Raw genomic sequence first — 20,515 nt, 5'->3', positions numbered from 1 at the left:
CAGAGGCTTAAGACACATAATCACAGCAGTGTGTGCCATGTGTGCTCTGCAGAGTAGCACAATGCAGTAGGGAAAAAAGGGGGAAAAAAAAGGAAAAGTATTACTTTCAATAATACAGGTTCCTGTTAATATTTCATGCAACAATTATAAAGTTTCACCTTTTTGCATCTACTAACTTTGCAGTAATTTCTATACTTAAACTTCAAGTGAATCTTCATATTTATAGGTATGCAACCTGATCCAATATACTCCATGGTGCAAGTGCTGCCACTGACTTCCATGGACTTTGGATCAAATCTGTACCTACCTTAGAGCTCTGTCTCCATTGGATCCAAGCCATGAAACCAGAGGCTGAACCTGGCTTATTCAAATAGTTAAGGAATTTTAAAGTAAATTAAAAAATCACACTACTGTGTTTGCTTCCATTTCTGCCTCAGTTTGAAGTGAAATAGTAGCTTATTTCGGTGCATCCACAATTAAAGGTAAAATCAACAACTGCAGGTTGTTTTACTTCAGACATGCTTTGGCCTCAGCAAAACACAGAAATGGGAAAACCAATGGAAAATAGTCTTCTGACAGACAAACAGTCTGAGTGAATCCCAGTTGCTTGGTACAGATAATGTTGCACAGATGCTTTCGGAGCACAGTAATGGATTTTGGATTGCACTGGTGTCTTCAGGAGCTCCTGAAATCTTCCGGGGTCTCCAAAATTTTGCTCTTGGCCTTCCAGATAAGTATATTTAAACACTGTGATGCTACTGTTGGCTATATCAAGAAGGGTGTTTTTAACACACTGCTCCATATGAAACAGCAGAGGCATAAAAAATCACCATGCTCTCCCTTGAAACTGACAAAGCTCCTCCTCTGAGATGCTTCAGTTACCATTTGCAGTATCTGTGGAGGTTGCACTTCTGTGGAGATCCTACATATAAGCTGTGAAGAGGGCAAAACTATCCTCCCTAAGAAGGAACAATAAAAGAAAGCATTAAGTACTAGACTGCCCAGTTTTTCTTCTTTCTTCCAGAAACAGCAGGGTTTTGTATTGCATATCAGTTTCCATAATTGAAAAGTCAACTCTGACTATAGGTTATTGGTTTGACTACTTGCTTAGCCATTCTACAGCCATGATTTTAGGCAGAAATCACACCTTTTATAAGGGGCTGTATGGAGTCCTTTTTGCAGTGTTCCTCTGGGTTTTTTTCCTATGCTTGCTGTGTAGTTCCACACAGCCTATATACAATTCTTACAGGACACTGGATAGGTATAACCTCACTAACCCCAAAGCTCATCCCTCTCAGGCCATTATTCTCCCTGCTGTCTAGAACAGGACTGTACCATTATTTATCTTTTTACTCTGAGATGTTAAAGGAAAAAGTATGCATACTCGTTTCTTTAGGAAATCAGAGAGGAAATAGCTATCATCATTTTATATTCTAAAACGGTTTGGATTTCTGCAGGTGTCTTACAGGTAGCATACAGCTCCCCAAGTTGGGCTGGACTGGCAGGCAGAAACCCAAGTAGAACAGGGGTCTTCAAGCCTGTGGAACTGTCCTGTCCTCAGCAGCTCCATTGGAAGACACAGAGAACTGCTCTGTCCTGGACCCTCCTTTGCCCAGGACTAGACCTTCCCAGGTGCTGAATGTGCTGGCCCCACTCCAGCAAAGCACTTAAGCACATGCTTAACTTTCAACACATCAATTACTCATGGATAAGTGAGAGAAGCTCACCAGCCTGGAGAAGTTGCTGCTGCAGAGATAGCAGTGAAAAGGAAGTGGGGAGGTGGTGACCTTATTGGCTCTCTTTCCCAATGGACCTGTCTGCAGACATCATTCAGGGCCTGAGGTAAAATGATCACAGAGGCTAATAGGTCAATGACCTGTTACTCTGTCGTTGGCCTAGCCCCAACCTTTGCAAAAGAGAGGGGAAGGGAGATGGGGAAGTCTGTACAGTTTGTCAGATGTTATCACACTTGATAAGACAAAAATTCACTTTCAGGAATTTTTCTTTCCTAGTTTGCTCTGAAAAAAAGTTGTCGATGCAGAGGTCTGTGGTGGCAGAGAGGAAACTCACAACCTTTTGTTCTGCCACTTACATCTGTGACAGGTTTCCTTTCACCATTAAGCTGTTTCAGTTTCTAGTTCCGCGTGTGTGAAAATAAGATTCCAAAGCAAATCACAAATGCATGGGGTAGTTAAGCTGTCATACTGATGTCAGGAGGAAAACACTCTCCCTTTTCAAGAAGAGGCACACCTTTTGCTCAACGATGTTTTGTAATGATGGTGAAGAATTTGATATTTGTCTCTCTAATTTGTTTTTCTTCTTTTGGGAGATGAGATAAAGGAAAAAGAGAATTGCCTTGTGCTGCTGTCATGCCAGTCCTTCTCTGTTTCCAGAGACAACTGTGCATAAACACAAAAACACACAGAAGTGACCTTAGGGTCACCTCTTCAGGAATACGGGCATCTAGCTGAATTTAAAGAAAATCTAAAATATAGATTCTAAAATAGAATTATTCAGAAGGGAAACAAACAAACAAACAAAATAAAGCAACGTGGGAAATGGAAAGATAAGATTCGTCCCTTTAGTTATGCGGCAACTGAATAATTTCTTCTGAATGTTTGGAGGAACAGCTTTAAAAAGTACAGTGACAGCCAGGCACGCAGCTCAGATCCCCACTCACCCAGAGAGACCCTCAGGGACACATCTGAAGCTCCCTTCACAAGACTGCCGCAATAATGACGTTCTCACCAGGAGTCTACTCCAAACAGTTCTCACAGTTTGTTTTTAACGGGAGTGTTTTATAGTAGTGGCAACATATATGGAGATCATTATTTCAAACGCTCCTTCTTTTCCTTGTGGGACTTCAAGTGCATGCAAAAAAAAAAAAAAAAAAAAAAAAAAGAATTACTTTCCAAGCAAACTGCCCTGGTTTTGTTTCCGAACTCTTGTGCCATACACAACCCCCTGATCTTTGTAGAATTACAGGTTGCTTGCCAGTCCTCACTAGGATACCTCAGTCGAAGGAAATTTCAATCAGAACTGTGTCAAAGGTACATTTTAGATGTAGAAAGAGTGAAAATAGTTGGAAAGCTCTCTCAAATGGAGACTGCAGGATAGGAAGAAAAATGGGCTTTTCTAATTGAGATAGAGGACAGCTGTAATTAGATTTGCTCTCTAACTACTGTCTGGTCCGCTTTTAGTGAGTCATTTGCTCTCAGTGTCTCTGGGTCCTCTGCTCTGCAGAGGGCATCACTACAATTCCTCTCTCCCATCTTTCATGCATTTTTTGCAATCTGTCATTTTCTTAGTGTGGAGGGATCTACTACTGTGAATCACTTACTTAAAACAGAGAGGGGGCTTGTTTGAGATACAGTTTAGTTATGTGGTTTGCTGGTGACATCAGTTTAAGGACTCCTGCCCATCTCATCTGCTTGTCCATGTCTGCATACTGCAATTCACTGCCCTGTCAGCTGTGCCTCTACAAAGTTTTTCTGGGAGATGCTGAAACCAGAGCAGGAAACTTATCTAGCCAAAATGAAGTCTCGCCTGACCAACATCGTTTCTCTTTTAGGTCAATGTACTGATAAGTACAGTGTGGTCCCATCAACAGATCCTAGCACAAACAAGAAGGCTGTGAGACATAGCACAGGGGTGGGAACAAAGACTGAGATTTCTCAAGCCAGCATTTAATTTCACTGCATTCTGAGTAAAACATTTTGGGCTAGAAGAATATTGAGTATGGTTACATGAGTATCTGCTGTAACTTCATTATGAAACACCACCCTTCTGCAAGATTTCTATTAAAGCACCACAGCAGCTCTTTGCAAACATTAAGTGCTGTGTTCCTACAACACACCTGGCAGGCAGATATACTATCCTCTTATTAGATGGGCAAAATGAGCTGCAGAGTGATCACTACTGGCTTAGCCATGCAGCAGGAGATGTGAGAGGCTGTAAGAGCCAGAACATCTTACTTGATGGACTGGTGCTTTAACTTACAGGCTTCTGCTGGAAACCAGTGGCCACTGACACAAATTGCCAGAAGAAAGATGCTTCAAGCAGCAGTAAGAATGGGGTGAGGAGTAACAATGATATGACTTGCAGATGGCTTTCATTAAATGGAGTTTTTATTGGATTAAAGACACAATCTGGAGTCTCCAGTAGAACTGCTTGAAATACTTTCATCTAATCTTGAAGAGGCTTTTTGACCAAATCAAACATTTTACTGGGAATTTTTCAACTCCACTGAAATTTCCTGGGGGATTCTTGGTTTGAAACAACAACAACAGAAGTCATTTCAAAACACTTATATTTTTTAGTTTTATCACTTAACATGAAATGTACTTTATAGAAAATATAAGCTTATGCTGCTGAGAATAATTGTTATATTTTGCCAGCTCTTGCTAGGAGAAGCTTTGTTGTGGATTATCGCAAGTGATAGACTGGGTCACAAGCATGTTAAAAAGTGATACTCTTCTATGTGTCAAAGTAGTAGCATGAAAGTACTTCATCCAAGGATGAAAATAGTGATGAAAATTCCTGAAAGAAAGCTTCCTTCTTTTTATATTCAGTGTTTAGCTTCAACCTCTAGAAAATGTCCATTTCTTATTTTCTTGTGACATAATTTTGGCTTAGGGGTTGTGTGATCAGGGCTTAGCAGTCAAAGGGTAATAGCATTTCGCCAAACGTTACCATTTTGGTATACAGTCATATCCTAACAAGACCCCATAAAGGTACAAATTATCTTGATTTGCAATGCATAACTCAAACAGCATTATACAGATGCTCATAGCTCTATATCCTGCCACATTCTAGGCTGTTAACATAAACTTTCCATAGCTTCTTTTTTCCTGGGCAAATCCACAGTGGTAACATCATGGACAGACACTGAAGCTACCAGTTAACAAAACTCTGAGCTGTCAGTGAGCTCAGAGCTGAATGCTCTGAGCAGTCAAGGAAGAAGCTTTACCATACCAGGGTTTTGAGCCTATCTATGATTGCTTCAAAAAACAAACCAACTGAAACTTTAGCTGCACTTTCCTTCTAATTTTCAACTGTTCGAAATTAGCTGTGGACCTCAGGCTCCAGTACAAACAGAGCCCCAGACCCCACCTAGGCTGACTCCTCAAATGCCAGATAAATCCTTTCTGATTACAGTACATAAAAAGAAAAACGTTTATAAGCATGGAAAATAATATCCATATTTTCATAAATAATGAGAACAAGCGGTGAAGGAGGTTAAGGGAAGGGATACAGCTTGTAATTCTAAACTTACGGAACAAAACCCAAAGCAAGTAACCCCCTGAAAGATTCAGAAGTCCCATCAGACTAAAACCAAATGTTTTCAAAATCTGCAAAAACCTTCTGGTGTGAAATAATGTTGAGTCTCAATGAGAGTGTGGTTAGCAACAAACTGTAAATCACTGCACAGAGAGGTTTCTAACTGGCAAGTGGCAAACACATTAAGACTGTTTCTCCATACTTATGGCTTATGTGAATACAATTCTTTAGGCTGCTCATATGGGAACAAGATTTATCTACTACCACTGTATTTCTCAGTCCTTTCATTCTCTTCCGAGCCCTGATGGCTAACTCCAGCCCAAACAGACTGAAAGCTACAGGCTTGAAGTGATTGTGGTCCTTTTAGGACATCATGTCACCAGACAGGTACTCAAGAGAAGTTCAAAGGGAGGCACAAAAGAGATGTGGCTGGAGTTCAACTGCCTCAGCAGACACCAGATACAGTAAAGAGGTGAGACCTGTGGTGAATGTACTGACAGCAGGGACAGCTGTGGTTGGAGATCACAGCCATGGGGTACTTCAGCTGCAGAACAGGCTAGAAGCAAACAAGTTCTGCTGCTCATTGAACAGCTTCAGTGTCTTGCCAGTGGCAATATCTGGAGAAAGAACCTCTGCTCTGACTCAGTTCTCTTTTACTGGTTTCATAATTTTGCTCTCTTTTAGCTTCATGCTGAGAGAAGAGTTAAAGAACAAGTGCTGAACGAAGGCCCCTGAGTAGACAGGGATTGGGGCAACCAGCTTGCTTTCTAACACGTGATGTATCTCTTCCTCCTACAACCTGCAGAAATTCTTTATTCCATAGCATTTCCACCCATCAGGTATAAAATGAAACGTATTCCTAGTTTCTGCAGCACTCACTGCTCCAACAATACTGTGTGAACCTCTGAAGAGGCAAAACTCCAGCACAAGAGTCAGGGGCTCCTCCTGAGGACCATAAGAATTCTGAGAAAATGCTCCTCATAATTTTCCTCTCTCCTAGTCTTCCATGATAACATTTCATGTATAGGAAGGGGAAAACTTGTCTTCCACCAGTGGATCCGTACATGGCAGTGGCAGGAATGAAAAGAGGTGGATGAATGAGGAGCAGTAATTATCTGCATTATATGAGCAGTCTCTAAGAGCCTGTGGAAGACCAAGTTCTCCTGTAATACCCAATGACACAACTAGCACATCTGTATCAGTGACATTCCAGATGAAAGCTATTTTAGTTGCCACCTACAGTAAGACAAGACAGCATTCAATGTTGGTTAGTCAGATGAGAGCAGAACAACTTGTTGGCAGGTTTTCCTTTTTTTCTTTTCTTTTTTTTTCTTTCTAGAAATATATTTTTGCAAATTTACCAGCAATAAATAGTCAGGAATCAGGAGCCCGAAATCTCACTTCCACATGCTGTGGGTATGACATGACTCTGCTGCTTATGGACAAGCATGAAAAAGCCCAGAAGACTGATCCTTGCTTGATTTAGCCCACAGCAACCTTAGCAGGCTATTCAGAAACAGTCTTTATTTTTTTGGAATGGGAATTAGCTGCACTGAGAAAAAAAAAATAAAATCCGTGTGTATTGAAGGCAGAATTAAATGAGAGCAAAGAGACCAGCAAGAGAGACTGGATACTCCCCAGGAGCATTCAACTGGAGTTATGTGTTGGGGGACAGAAAATAAATGAGCCAGCTGAGCTTGATGTTGGAGAACGAACGTGATTTGTCTTTTATTAATAAAAGAGGTCTCCCCACAAAGGAAATTCCCATCTTGGCCTGGTGATATAGCACTAAGTGGTAATTGATACATGAAATGCCAAAGTCCATAGATCTCTAGTTACGCTGGAGTAGACCCTCTTTGGGGCTTGTAATTGCAGGGAGTTGGCAGACATACAAATTTCATCTTTGAGAGAGAAAAGGTCTATCCTCATTCCTGCCAGCTGGGACAACTAAGCTCAGTTCCAGGCTGGGCATACCTTTCCTGGCATTTGTAAAGCACTGTTCAGCTGTACTTAAAATTCTTTCACTCTTTGGGTTTCTGAAAATGAGCTAATATAATATTTGTAGTGGCACCTGTAGTAGTGAGGCGTCGTGGAGAGAAAAGCCGAATCCTGCCTCCCCACTAGAGGAAGGCACAGTAGAGAAAAGGCAATATCTCATAGCTGTGTAGGAGGAAAACAGGAACAGCTTCATAGCAGCGCACAAACAGTGGCTCAAGAAGTGCTGATGTTCCTAGGCACTGCCTGGCTGTATGCATAAACCTGCTTTCTGGAGCTATCCTAATTTTGTGGATTAGGCAGTGATGTACCAAACAATGGGACAAACATAGTTTTTCAGGCACTCCACTGGAGGCAAGCTGCTCAGGGGACATTTGCAGAGTCCAGACATATTGTAATGCCCCTTGGAAAGGCAGACCTGCTTTCTGTTGCATTTTTTTTTCCTATGATTTGCCTTGCTGAGATAAATCACTCCAAGTCTGGTCTTGGGATCTGTGCTGACTGCCATGGTGGCAGCTGATCAGCTATCTGATATTTAGTTAGATATCTCCATATGAAACATGCAAAACCTGTAAGCAAAAGAGCAGTGATAATATTTTTGGCCAAATTTTCTCAGATCCACGAGAGGATCGTAATTGAAGTCAATACAATTTACTGGAATCAGGCAACACTTCTTTTTTTTTTTTTTTTTTTTCTTTTTTTCTTTTTTTCTTTTTTTTTTCAGTTAATAGGGCTGGTCACCAACAAATCTCAAAGACAAGTAACACTGTTGTTTGTTTGCTTTTCTTCTCTAACCTACTGTCAGCCCCAGTCCAACAAGTACACTAGAATATTTGCTTAGGCACAGAAATTAGCCAACTTATATTTACTGATTCTGTAAAAATGTGCAAAAAACAAAAACTGTTAATGTCAAATGTTCTCAAATACTCTTCCCTCCCTCCCTCCCTCCCTCCTTCCCTTCCCTTCCCTTCCCTTCCCTTCCCTTCCCTTCCCTTCCCTTCCCTTCCCTTCCCTTCCCTTCCCTTCCCTTCCCTTCCCTTCCCTTCCCTTCCCTTCCCTTCCCTTCCCTTCCCTTCCCTTCCCTTTCCTTCCCTTCTTTCCTCCTTTCCTTCTTCCTTTCCTTTCCTTCTTCCCTTCCTTTCCTTTTTTCCTTCCTTTCTTTTCACAGGTATACGCAAGGAAGAGTTTATAAGTACGTCTGTGCTGGAATTTTTATATCAATAATCCCCAGAGGAGTGGTGCAACTCCAAGCAGTGCACTGCTTCCAAGGATGAAATGACACATCCTGGCAACACAAGTGGTTTTTGCCAACACCACTGCAAGGCTTTTGTTGTTGTTGTTGTTGAGATAGAATACCAGAAAAAAAGCTCTGCCTGAGAAATCAAGCCTCCACATTAGCCAGCTGCTTGGGACATTTCACCTGGCATAAATATTTCCCCAGTCCTGGCACCATTGGCTGCCAAAAGCTCTCTCTGTCCTATGCTCATCCATCAGAGCTGCTTCAGGACAGTTCAGTAAACTGGTTATTAGGACGGAAGGTGGCAGAGCTCAGTTTCAGTCAGGCAAAGCAGGAACTGGAAGCAGGCTCTCCTGTGCTCAAAAAGCAGCCTTTTTTTTTTTTTTTTTTTTTTTTTTTGCTAGTTTCAGATGCAGAACTTTACCTGATTTTCAACAGAAGCACATTTCAGCCCAAAAAGTCTTTCCCAAGGAAGATGATGTTGCATCTGAAATGCCTCTATGAAGAACACAGCTTTTGAATACTGGCTGTTTTCTGACAGAATCACTTGCAAAGTCATATTTCGCACAAGAATTTTTGATCAGCTGTTGTCATGAACTCAGGAAAAGCCATATGACCTAAAGGTTACAAGGTGCCAGTTACAGATAGTGTTTCACATTCTTTCTTGGAAAAATAGTTATGAAACTGGATTTTTTTTCCTGCTCTTTTTCTGTATCTCTTCCAATGCAAAGTACTTTATTCTCCCAGTTGAAACCAATCATTTACTAAATATTTAGTGTAATTCATATCTCTGTCTCTCAAGTGAGCCAGTGTTTACACTTCAAAAGCAAGAATCTTTCTTCTCATTCCACAGTCACTCCGCAGAAATAAATACAAACCACAGAACCCGCACAGATCTCTGCTAAGGCACAACATTTTAAACACCTTATAGATTAATGTTTATGGAGCCTGTCAGAGATTTAAAACCACAGCGAGAAAGAAAAGGTTTCTTCAGCTCTGAGAAATGAACTTTTTGCCTCACATCAGCCCCACACTGAAAAACCCTGGGCAGGTAGTTTGTCTAAGCAGACAGCCCTTCTTCAGTTGTTCATGATGTCTTTCTACTTAGTGCTTGCTGTAAATTTGTCTCTTTGCCACCTCCTTTATGCTTTGCTTCCATGTGCCTCAGAGATACAGGCAGCCAGCAGCTTACCACTAATTCAGCCTAAGGGGAAACGCTAGCAACAAAGATCAGTCTGCCAAAACCCATAAAACGTTCTGCTTTTTGCCTTGCTTTAAAACAAAAAAATAATATTGTCCTTTCTCTAAAGTGGTAAAGCAACACATGCCCAGCTGAGTTCTTGACATTACGCTACAGGATTTTTAAAGGATTTTGAAGCGACCTTGGCTCTTACCAACATGTTCTCCAAAATGTGTGATTGTTAATTAGTTTAGTAGTCAGCAAAAGTAACAAAACTGGTGGTAGGAGGTGCAGCCAGTAGCTTTTGCTGTGGCAAATGGGAAGCCCGTGAAAACCACAGCCTCTGCAATACTGAGTAAATCCACAAGGAACGAGCTGGTTAAAAGCAGAAATGGAGCCACGCTCACTGCTGCCATGCTGTCTGTGGAGATATACCTGTTTTTACCAGCTGGGGAAAAAAAACAGCCAATTAAAATCATTAAAAAACTAAACAAAACAAACAAACAAACCAGTATTTTTTGACAAATTGGAGTATTTTTCTTGAAGGCTTAACTAAGATTCTCTGATCTTGTCAGAGATGACTCTCTCAAGACACTCCAAGCTCCATGTTAGGTGAAGGATGGCCACCCTTGCACTGAGCACAGTGTGCTGATAATGCCTCTCTCACCAGAAGTGCCTGCCCCTCTGCCTGCCCTCTCAAGGCAACCAAGGGGTAGGAAAGAGGGGCAGATGGGCAGAGGAGCAACCAGCCTCTGCCTCTTTGCTTTCTACTTCCTATCTTTCTAAAAAGCATTAGTCTTTGATCAAGTTTCCACCCTAGCATCCCTGGAGACTAAAGCCTGTGTTTCTGTACAGATAGGAGGATGCAAGAAGGCCAAAGGAAGCTTTCCCAGTTCTCTCAGGTGGCTTCGCCTGCCTCCTGTCCTGGGCTGCTCTCTGCTAGTGGCTAGTGATGACGGTGTGGTTCTGGCACCAGGCCCATTTAGGCTTTGGCTCCTGGGCTGAGGCTGCTCGGTGCGGTGAGCACCAAGCCAAACACCTTCACAAACACCTTGTGCCCACAGGAGGCTGGCCTGGCACCACAAGCTTTACTCGTGTGCCCAATGATTTCAAAGATATTTTATGACTTAAAACATTTTAATGTTATTTTCTATTCTGATTTTCTCTGTCACCCTGTGTTGCTTCAGCTACTCTGCTTAGCACTAAGAAAAGCAACTTACAGTCAATATTTCACGTCATGTAATAGCCAACTGTTTTTTTGCAAGATTTTCAGCGTTGGTGTAAATCTAGTAAATCTAGCACTAGGGATAAATACATCTTTCCCCAGACTGGGCTCCTCCCACTGGCTGTCTCCAAGCTGTGGTTTGTTTCCATGGCTTTGAGAATCATACAGAGTCCAGTCTTTGTTTCCAGATGATCAGAGAGCAGACTAAGTTTGTCAGCAACATTTCCAAAAGGCTATTTATTTTTCTTTACTTTCGTCCCTCTATCAGTACTCACATCATTTTTGTCATCCCAAGCGTTCATGTAACAGAGGAGTGGGCTGGTTTTTCAGGGTTTGCTCCTAATCCCAATTGCACTATTCCAAGGTCTACATCTGGGTGGAAGGGGCCACAAAACCATGAAGGATGGTTTAATATAAGGTGAGTGAGTCAGTAACAATGCCTCTCCCTACATTACAACAACCAACTGATCTGTGGCTCTGACAGATGGAGAATGTTCTAACTCTCACCCTACAAGATGCAGAGCTGCGTGTGTGTGGTGTTGTTGTCATTGGCCTGAAGGATTAAGTCCTTTCCATCATGCTGATTGTTCATTAAAGCGTGATAAAACTCCAAATCATAATCTTTAATCATGAGAAATGCAACATGCTAACACTGGAAGATCTTACCCAAGGGTGACATTTATCAAAGCTATCTGTGTTTCCCAAGGAAAACCAGTTATGCGTGGGTCTGTTCCTCCTAAGCAGTCATGACTTTTGCTTTATTTCTACATTCTGTCCCCTTTCTAAATGGCTGGTTTGATGGCTTTATTTTTAATTGTCAAATAATATGTGGGCCTCGGTGTTTTGGGACTAGGATTTGGCTCACCTTTCTAGCTCTCCAAAACAGGATCTCAGCTCCTGGTTCCTATAAACACTTTCAAAAATTCCACTCTACATTTCATGTGGCACAGAGCATGGCTCAGTCATCAGCTGTTTGCTCATGGCTGTGTTAAAACAAACTGCACACTGGAGAAGTTTACAAAGACCACTTTCTACTTAAGAAAAAAGAAATAAAATGAATAAGTCATTTTTGTTTTTGTTTTTAATTAAGAAACTTGCAAACTCCTACTTATCTCTCAGATATCATCTTCTGTATTACCCACAAATAAATAAGGCAGAAAAGAATTTCATTATTTCTTTGAATTAAGCATTTTTTTTTAACAGTCATATGTCAAGTACTGTGAATAGCACTGTGAATATAGTGTAATGCCACAGGTATGGTCGGGCTAAAGTCTGGTGTTGCCATCTGGTCTTTTCATTCATATCCATGTTAGAGCCACAGAAGTCTTTCTGTAGATGTAATTTGGTTTTGATTTATTACTGCTGTTTATAAGGAGCTATACTGATAATATTATATATTTTTAAGTATTGTTTGCTCCCTTTAAAAATATTTTTTGTCTGTTCTTCCTCTGATCCTGTCAGTCTCTGTCAGTTCGTGATGCTCAACAGTGTAGAAACCTAAGAGGGAAAGTTACTTCCTAGACATACAACACATAAATAATTGTTCTGTGCTTCTTTATATAAGTGCCTGTATATTCTTTAAGTATTACAAGAATATTCTCCATTAATATTCCAAGGTTTTGACTACTAATTCTTTCAAAGTGAGTGTCAGAAAACCATAGGAGAGAAAGAATTTCTTCCTACAAATGGTATTATCTTCTGCCAACCAGCTGATCCTGCAATGAGAAGCAGACTCCTGAATCCTTACATACCTCAGCCAAACAACACAGCTCTTTTTGGACCTGGCAGTCCATCCCTGTGCATAAGCACTGCACTGAAACTTAAAAGAGGATTTACTTTCTGTAGACTTGATACCTAGGAGTCAGACAATTCTTCCCTTCTCAGTTTGAATTTCCAGCATTCTTATTGGAATGATCCTGATGAATTTAATACAGAATGGCCAAATGTCTGTGGGATTTTAAAGCTGCCTGAACAACTCTACAGACGAGATATAATTTCCTTTTCCTTTTTCTGACCTGATTAAAGATAGGAAAGGGAAGTTGTCATGTTCCAATGCACTGCACTATTTTGTGTATATTTAGATCTGTTGCTGTTAAACTGTACAGGATTACTCGGTTAGACTCAATCATTTAAGCAACTTGAACTGCTTTCTAGAACTTCCTGAGTTCACAGCTCTGGAAAGACTTGGGGCAAAGGAGAAGATGTGGGTCTCATTGTGTAAGAACCCACACAGGACCTCAGAAAGCTTACATACAATTCCAAGGTTTTGCCTACTAATTCTTTCAGTGCAACACAGATCAAGTCTGGACACTGTCCTAGCATGGATGAGGAAGTGGCTAGTTCAAAATTGACCATGACGTGACTCAGAACACATCAGGCTGTGGGAGAGGGCTGTGCTCTCTGGATAAAACCACTACTCAAACTGGAGCAAGAAAGGAAAAACAAAGTTTTCCTTCAGTGCCATCTGTGCAAAGGGGACCTCCTGGAAATTTGCCCACTTCTTAAATGAGAGATGAACATGTGAAGAATTGTGACATGACCCTCTCATAGTCCTTCCCCCACCTATAACAAGGAATAACATTTCTTTCCCTTATTACACTCTTATCTAATCAGACTGTAAGTTCTTGAAGGCAGATAGTCTTCTTAGCACCATGGTGGTGACTGGTAGCTCTGCTCGTTACAATCACTTTGCCTTTTACTATTTTCATTTGCTTAGTCTTTGTCAGTATTTTTATCACTTGGGCTCACATTTTCATTTAAAAATATTTTCTTTAGGCTCATGTCTTATGGGATGGGAGGCAAAGAAAGGTAAGAAGAAATTGTAGGTAGAACAGTCAAATCTCTTTTGAGAAATAAGCCAGGAAAATGACAGTAGACAAATTAATAATCTATATTTAAGCAATGAGTTTTTATTCTATTATTCTATTTATTATTTTAATCTGCTGTGTATTGCATTTGCCCAGCTGAATGGCACCAGTGCTCAGAACACTGAGCTGATGGTGAAATGGCAATGGGATTAGCAAGCTACAAAGCATGTAGACAGATGGGAAAGTAGCCACGGGGCTGCAGGGCTGTGTGGCAATGAGAAGGCCTGGAATGGGACAGGGAGACAGACTAAGACAGGTTGGTGGAGAAAGAAGAGGGCTGCAATGACAATGAGTTCATTGACTAGACAATAGGAATGAGAGGCTTGATTATAGGAGAGTGGAACTAGGTCCACATGAAGGATAACTGATGTAATAAAGAGGTAACACAAAGAAGAACTTCTTTACTGTGGGAGTGATGGAGCACTATAACTGGTGGCTAAGAAAGGTCGTGGAGTCTCCTCTGAAGGTATTTAAAACTCAACTGGACACTTTCCTTTGCTACTGTAGGGAACCTGCTTTAGCAGGGGTTTGGACTATGTGATCTCCAGAGGTCTCTTCCAGCTCCTAGGGTTCTGTGATTCTGTGTGACTCTAGGACAGGGCCTAGCTAGAGGGAACACAAGCATGGATGTCTGGAAGCATGGTCACAAGGATAAACACTCCTAGTTCTGACAGAAACAATATCACATGGTTTTACCACCTCCCAGCTGAGAGGAAACAGCTGGAAAAAAAAGATCCTGCTCTGCTTACTGCAGCAAATGGCAATCTGCTATCCCTGCTAGCATTTGCGAGGTGCTGCTAGAGGGAGGCTGATGGAGGTCCAGCCAGCTGTGTCTATTGCAAGCAGGGCACGGAAATCTGTCTTCAGTTGATCTCCACTTCTCTCTGCCTTGGTTCACCGTGCATGAGGCTGCTGCTCCATCCCCAGGAGTTATGACTGGCCAGCGAGGTCAGATCTGGACTCCTGGGGGCAATGCCACTCGTGTGCTGCGTGTGCACTACTTTGTATCTTCCCAAAGATGAACGCACCCGAAGAATAAAGAACCACTGAGCCACGCGGATCGCTGCAGGCTGGCAGAGAGCTGCGGGTCCCAGGGGAGGAGCGGGCGACTCCTTCATTGACAAAAATGCAGTAAAATCGCTTTGTTTCAGGAAGTCAGGGGAAGTCAAAGTGAAGAAATAAGAAAATCTCTCTACGTGCTTCCGAAAGACAAGGGAGAAAAGCGCAAAACTTGCCAGGAGGGAGATTTCACCTGGCGCAGACTGCATGCGGAGCAACCTGCAGCTCCTCGGGGTGTTCCGCTCCGTGCGAGCAGCGCCCGCTGCCCTCCGTGTGTGCAAGTGCGTGTGCGAGCGCGTGTGCGTGTGTCACCCCCGGCGGCCCCGCGCCCTCCCACGGGCTCCGCTACCGGGTGTCCCGGGCAGGGGTCGGGGCTCAGCCCCCCGGCCAGCGCTGCTCGGATTTGTGCGTGGTGCTGCAGGAGGAGGCGGGGGAGAACGAGCCCCACTGAGGTAGAGGGGGGACAAGCTGGCGCCCCCCCGGAGCATCGGGGAGGGTTAACCCGCGAGGTCTGGGAGGAGAAAGCGGAGGCCGGGCTGGGCAGGGGGAGGATAAGAGGAAAAGGGAACGGGCGTTTCGGCGTGGTCGCACACCGCCAGCCCCGCCGCAGCGGCAGTGCCTTCCCCTCGCAGGCGGCGGACAGCGGTGGGGAGGTGTGGGAGGGTCCAGCTTTCCCCCCAACACACACCCCTCCAACTTTACCTCCTCTTCCCCCGCTGCTGGGTAGACGCGGCCGGAGGGGAGAAAGGGCGGCCCGGAGACGCGGAGCCTCGGGGGAGGAGGAGGTAGGGAGCATCTCCGAGCTGCTGCTCCCTGCCCGGCAGACGCGGAGAGGGGGAAAACTGCCGGCTGCGCGCCCGGGGTGGGGGCTAAAAACTAGGAAAGGACCTGAGCTGGGACCTCCCAGCCGGAGAGCGGGCGTCGGGGGGAGCGACATCCCGGGGAGAGTCCCCCTCCTTCGCTTCCCGGAGCTGCTGCCCGCCGCCGCCCCAGGATGTGGGTGCCGCTACTGCTGCTGCTGCCCGAGCTGCTCCCCGCTGTGCCGGCCCAGAAGCTCTCCGCACTCACGGTAAGGCTGACCGCCGCTCCGGCAACGGGGCGCACCTGAGCCGGCGGCCGCCGCTGCCCCGGCACGGAGGGACCCACCCGCCCCGCCCGGCCGTCCCTTCTTGCAGCGGGCACCGCGCTTCTGCCAGGGGAGCGCGGCCCTTGGGAGCCCAGTGGAAGTTTCCTGTGGGTCTCCGCAGAGTTTCGGGCCAAAGTTTATGCCCGTGGTGCCGCTTCTCTTTCCCCAGAGGGGAAGAGCGCTGCAATGAGGTCTGCTTGCGGACCGCCTTTGGTTGACCGATTTCATTTTATTTTTGCTTATAAAGCGGCTCGAAACAGCCCTCGTTGGCTATTCCAGACTCCATGATGCTAAACATGGAACTCTGCGTGGAGATGGGTGAGCCAATTCATTAGGCTTGCTAAATAAGCCATAACCACTTCTCCAGCCAAGACCTGAGGTTTGCAGCTAATAGTTCAGTGCAGCCTTCTTGTAGGGCTCGCAGTGTTTGCAAAGCTATAATTAATGCAATCTGTAGAAATAAAAACATTTTCCTTAAATGTTTTTAAACAAGTGCTTGAGTAAACATAACGGGCAAGGAGTATCCCTTGGAAGCTGTTTTCTAAGTGTTTTGGTGAAGGCTGTGCCCCTTGGAGTTTATTATGCTGAAGTCACAGGCAGTTGCAAAGTGAAATAAACCCTATTTTTGTCTCAGTCTTTCAGAAAAAAAACAAAAAAACAACCTTCTGTAAAATCCTGAGAGCTGCTTTCTTTTTATCTTTCTTTTCAGTGGGGAGGGGGCGGACAGAGAAAGCTCAAGGAGAAGTTGTGTGTGTGGGGGGGGGGTGGGAGGTGTGTGAGAGGGGGGCAGGCTGAGCTGTTCATACCTGAAATTCTTCGGAGGAAGTTTTGCCTTCTCATCTTGGTGGACTGCTTTTTTTTTTTTTTTTTTTTTTTCTTTCTTTCTTTCTCTCTCTCTCTCTCTCTCTCTTTTTTTTTTTTTTTCCCCTGTTTTGAAATGATTTGGAGATTAGAATCTGACAGTCGCAAATCTGGAAGGAATGAGTTTGCTCTGTGGATTTTAGAGCGTGTGACATTTCCAGCTGAGGGACAGAGAAAGCGCAGTGATTTTTTTTTTCTCTCTCGCTTTTAAAGCACCTCATTTGAGGCACCCATGGGCCCTCAGGTGGTACCTTATTCCAGTTAACAGGGTAACGCTGTAATTCAATTCCAAGTTCACTTCCACAAACGTGTAAAAGAAGTTTGAAAGAGACTACATGTTATGTTATTACTAAAATGCCTTTTAAAAGTTCTGAATAGTAGTCCAGAAGTGAACTAGAAATACTGAATTTGTCCAAATGTAAAATAGGAGTGATGGTGGCTGTTACATCACTTATTAATGATCCCTGAGTGAAATGACACCAGAGCCTCTCCATGTGTGTCTGTAAGGCTCTGATGAATGTTAACTGTTGTTCAGTGGGTGGCTGTCTGACTCCTTAAAGCTGGAGGAATAAAAATCTGGCTGAGGGCACTTAGGAAAACCCTTTAAAAATTAAATGGCATCAGCTCGTGTGGATGCGTTTGATGTCAGCTGATGCAGAGTTGTCTACATCCTCTCCGTTCCCCCTCTCGCCCAGCCAGAGTGTGCATCACTCATTTCTGCACCTTACAGTAGTGCGCGTCTTTATGAACCATGATCAGAGAAGTGAGTACTGGTGGAATCCCCAACCCCCTGCTACCAAAGAGGCATTGATGCTAGAGGCTTTAAGCTTTCAATCTGAGCAAAAGCCAAACATAGGAAGAGCAGGACACGTTGGTGTTGGGCTATAGTGAGCCCATGCTGATCTTCCTGCTGGCTGTGCTCTTGTTACAGAGATGGCCAGCTCATACAAGTAGCAGCGTATGTTATGAATCCTTCCATAAAACGAGTAATGAGCCAACAGACACACGCAGTAAGAAAACAGTACATACACGCTCATGCACACATACTCGGCACTTCTTGCAAGACTAAACTTTGAGTTCTGGTGGCACGAGGCAGGTTTACTTTCTGCCATGTGTGTACTTCCCTGTTTAAACAAAACCAAACCAACAACGCTGTAACAGCAACAAGTACCATCACTAAATCATTCTTCACTCCCACAGTCATTTTGCTTATAGCTCACAGGCTTCCCACACATTTCTCAGATACTCGTGAGTGAGATCTGCACAGTTATAACGAAAACCAAACCCAGGCCATGTAGGAACAACAGGGAAATGTATGACTTCCTTTTCACCTGCTGTGCCCTTATTTAATGATAGAGAACTACTTTTCTGTGCATCAGATTAAGTTTCCACCCCTTATTTGTGGTTGGAAGAATTAGAAAGAAAAATAACCAGATGCCATAGGGACAGAACACTTCCCCATGTCTTGTCCACTCTGTCTGGATGAGAGTTTCATGAAAACTGCAGGATGATTATAGGGAAGGTTGTGCCTATCCCCAGCGATAGCACTCTGTGAGGGATATGTGGCTTGCCAGGTGGTGGCAGTAACAGCAGAGGCACAATTTCCTTAACCACAGTGGTAAATCTGCCATAAGATGAACCGTAGCAACCTTGTGATAGTACAGTTCATGTTTCCTCTAGCAAGAGTTACTTTAATGATGCTCCTGGCATCAGTGTCATTCTTTCAGAAGCTGTCTGTATGAATCTCATTTATTTATTTATTATGGCCTACAGCCCTGGGTTCTGAGAGACAAACTGGGTGATGGCTGGGCAGGGAGGGCACCAGCACCTGTCCTTATGTTTTTAATTTGGCAAAACAACTTTCTGAGCTGTTTTAGCTTGATGTCCGTGCTAGTTCCAGGAGTAGAGCAAGTATATTAGAGCTGTATCCTTGTTTAATTACGAATAATTTTTTGTATTAGATTTCCCTCATGAAGGAAAAAAAGGTCATGTGTGAATGCAGGTTCACAGAGAGCGATGAGCATATAGCTCCCTACAACTTCGATAATAGCCATCAGGTCGGTGTTTGGCAGATGGATATATCTAAGTAGCTAGCAGGTAGTTGCATCAGTCAGTCTAGAATATGGTCCTCAGGTCCTCATGGCTACATCTAAAATGAGTGAATGACTTGTTCCTCTCTGACCAAACTGTGAACTCAGATAGAACATGCTTAGGTCACCATCTGTGTGCCAGAGCGAAGTAGAGGCATGAAGGAAGAGCTGAATTGTTTTGGGGAAGCCAAGATATGCACCAGGGTCTGAGAATTTTGAAGTATTTGTGGGTTCACTGGCTTAGACATAGCCCAAAGCTACTTGAAACTTGTAGCAATCTTGGCCTCTTGCGGTCAAAAATTACTCTTTGCTAAAGTTGCTTCTGGACTTGTCTCCTGTGTAGAAGCATATTGCAGAAATAGGCACAGTTGGGGGAAACATGATATTCCAGTTCTGAATTACTAACTGAGCCACAGGGATGGATGGCGGGAGGGGAGCATTATTTAGTATTCTACTTATTACTTCAAATAAACAAACATTGGCAACAGAACAATGGCTTTCGTTTTGGGAAGGTAGACTGGGAGTTGTCTCATAAGAAAGTGTGAGATTTGGAGGGACTGTAGCCAATTTGGCTGCTCCTGTTTTTAGCTCCCCTTGTGTCAAATAATAATGTAAAACATTCTTCCACAAAATATCTTCACTTCTACCTTGTTTATGGAAAGGCAGGTAATAGTCTGGAATTCTTGTAGTGCACTGTTGGAATGCTTTTTTGATGCTGCTTTATGATACACACCTCTTCTTTCTGGGTGTAGAAAACTGGGGATAGCTGAGCCTTATTGGCATATTGCATCAGTGTAATATGTGAGGTTATAGGTACTTTTGTTTTGAAATACAGTGTTTTGAAGAAAGTATAAGTTTAAGATCACCACGCTTATCTCCACACTTAGTTTGGCATTGTTTTGCTGTTTTTGGAACCATCAGTTTAGCTTTTATCTCTGTTACAGTGTTGTGTGTGTGCATGCGCTTGTACAAACAATGGGACACAAGTGTTTCTTATTTTAAAATCTTGATGACTTGTAACTTACCACAAACTATTTAATGTTATGCTTTCAAAGCCTCGCTGAACCACGTGTCTTTCTCTATATAATATTGATCTTAGACCTTACGAAGGAAGAAAGTTTGCTTGAAATCACTTCTCGAAATGAACACCTCTGCCTGTTAGAAGTTCAGAGACTGAATATTTCAGGGAATAATTATTTTCTTTTTCTCCTCTGGCACATACTTTGTGAGTATTCAATAGTATTTAATTCCCTGGATAGCTTCCACAACACTCACCAGTATAGGATGAACCACTAAGGTAGTTCAGTAAAAGGGAAGCTAAACACAATCAAAGCTTTCCAAGTTAAGGACCCCTTTGGATGGCGCCTGCAAACCCAAACATTTGGAAAAATTACTCTAATTTTGACTCAAAAACCAAGACCGTAAATAAGACTGTAAGTGGCTCCAGATCCTAATAGCATTGTTACTGCAAATGGGCACTGGTACAACCAAGGGTACATCAGCTCTGAAAATAAAGCACTTTCAACAATGCCTCCTTGCTATAAATTCTCTCTCAAGACATTTCTTATTAAAGAAACAAACCCAAAACCTGTGAG

At 43.2% G+C, this 20,515-nt stretch overlaps 1 protein-coding gene across 4 annotated transcripts in view; it reads left to right on the top strand.

The window, feature by feature from the left end:
- Window positions 1–15,424: 15,424 nt before the first annotated feature.
- Window positions 15,425–20,515, top strand: part of SMOC2 (SPARC related modular calcium binding 2) — a 122,345-nt gene continuing 117,254 nt past the window's right edge. For all 4 annotated transcript variants that reach the window (XM_032443588.2, XM_015858014.3, XM_032443587.2 and 1 more), the window contains exon 1: window positions 15,425–15,912. In XM_032443588.2, the coding sequence (XP_032299479.1) occupies window positions 15,838–15,912 (75 nt within the window). In that variant the 5' untranslated portion in view covers window positions 15,425–15,837. The remainder of the gene's footprint in view (window positions 15,913–20,515) is intronic.

This window comes from Coturnix japonica, chromosome 3 (genome assembly GCF_054131305.1).
Source record: "Coturnix japonica strain WE chromosome 3, WE-NBRP24, whole genome shotgun sequence".
NCBI classification, from domain to species: domain Eukaryota; kingdom Metazoa; phylum Chordata; class Aves; order Galliformes; family Phasianidae; genus Coturnix; species Coturnix japonica.
The sequence above is the reverse complement of the archived record's forward strand: the minus strand, read 5'-3'. Positions and strand labels throughout refer to the sequence as shown.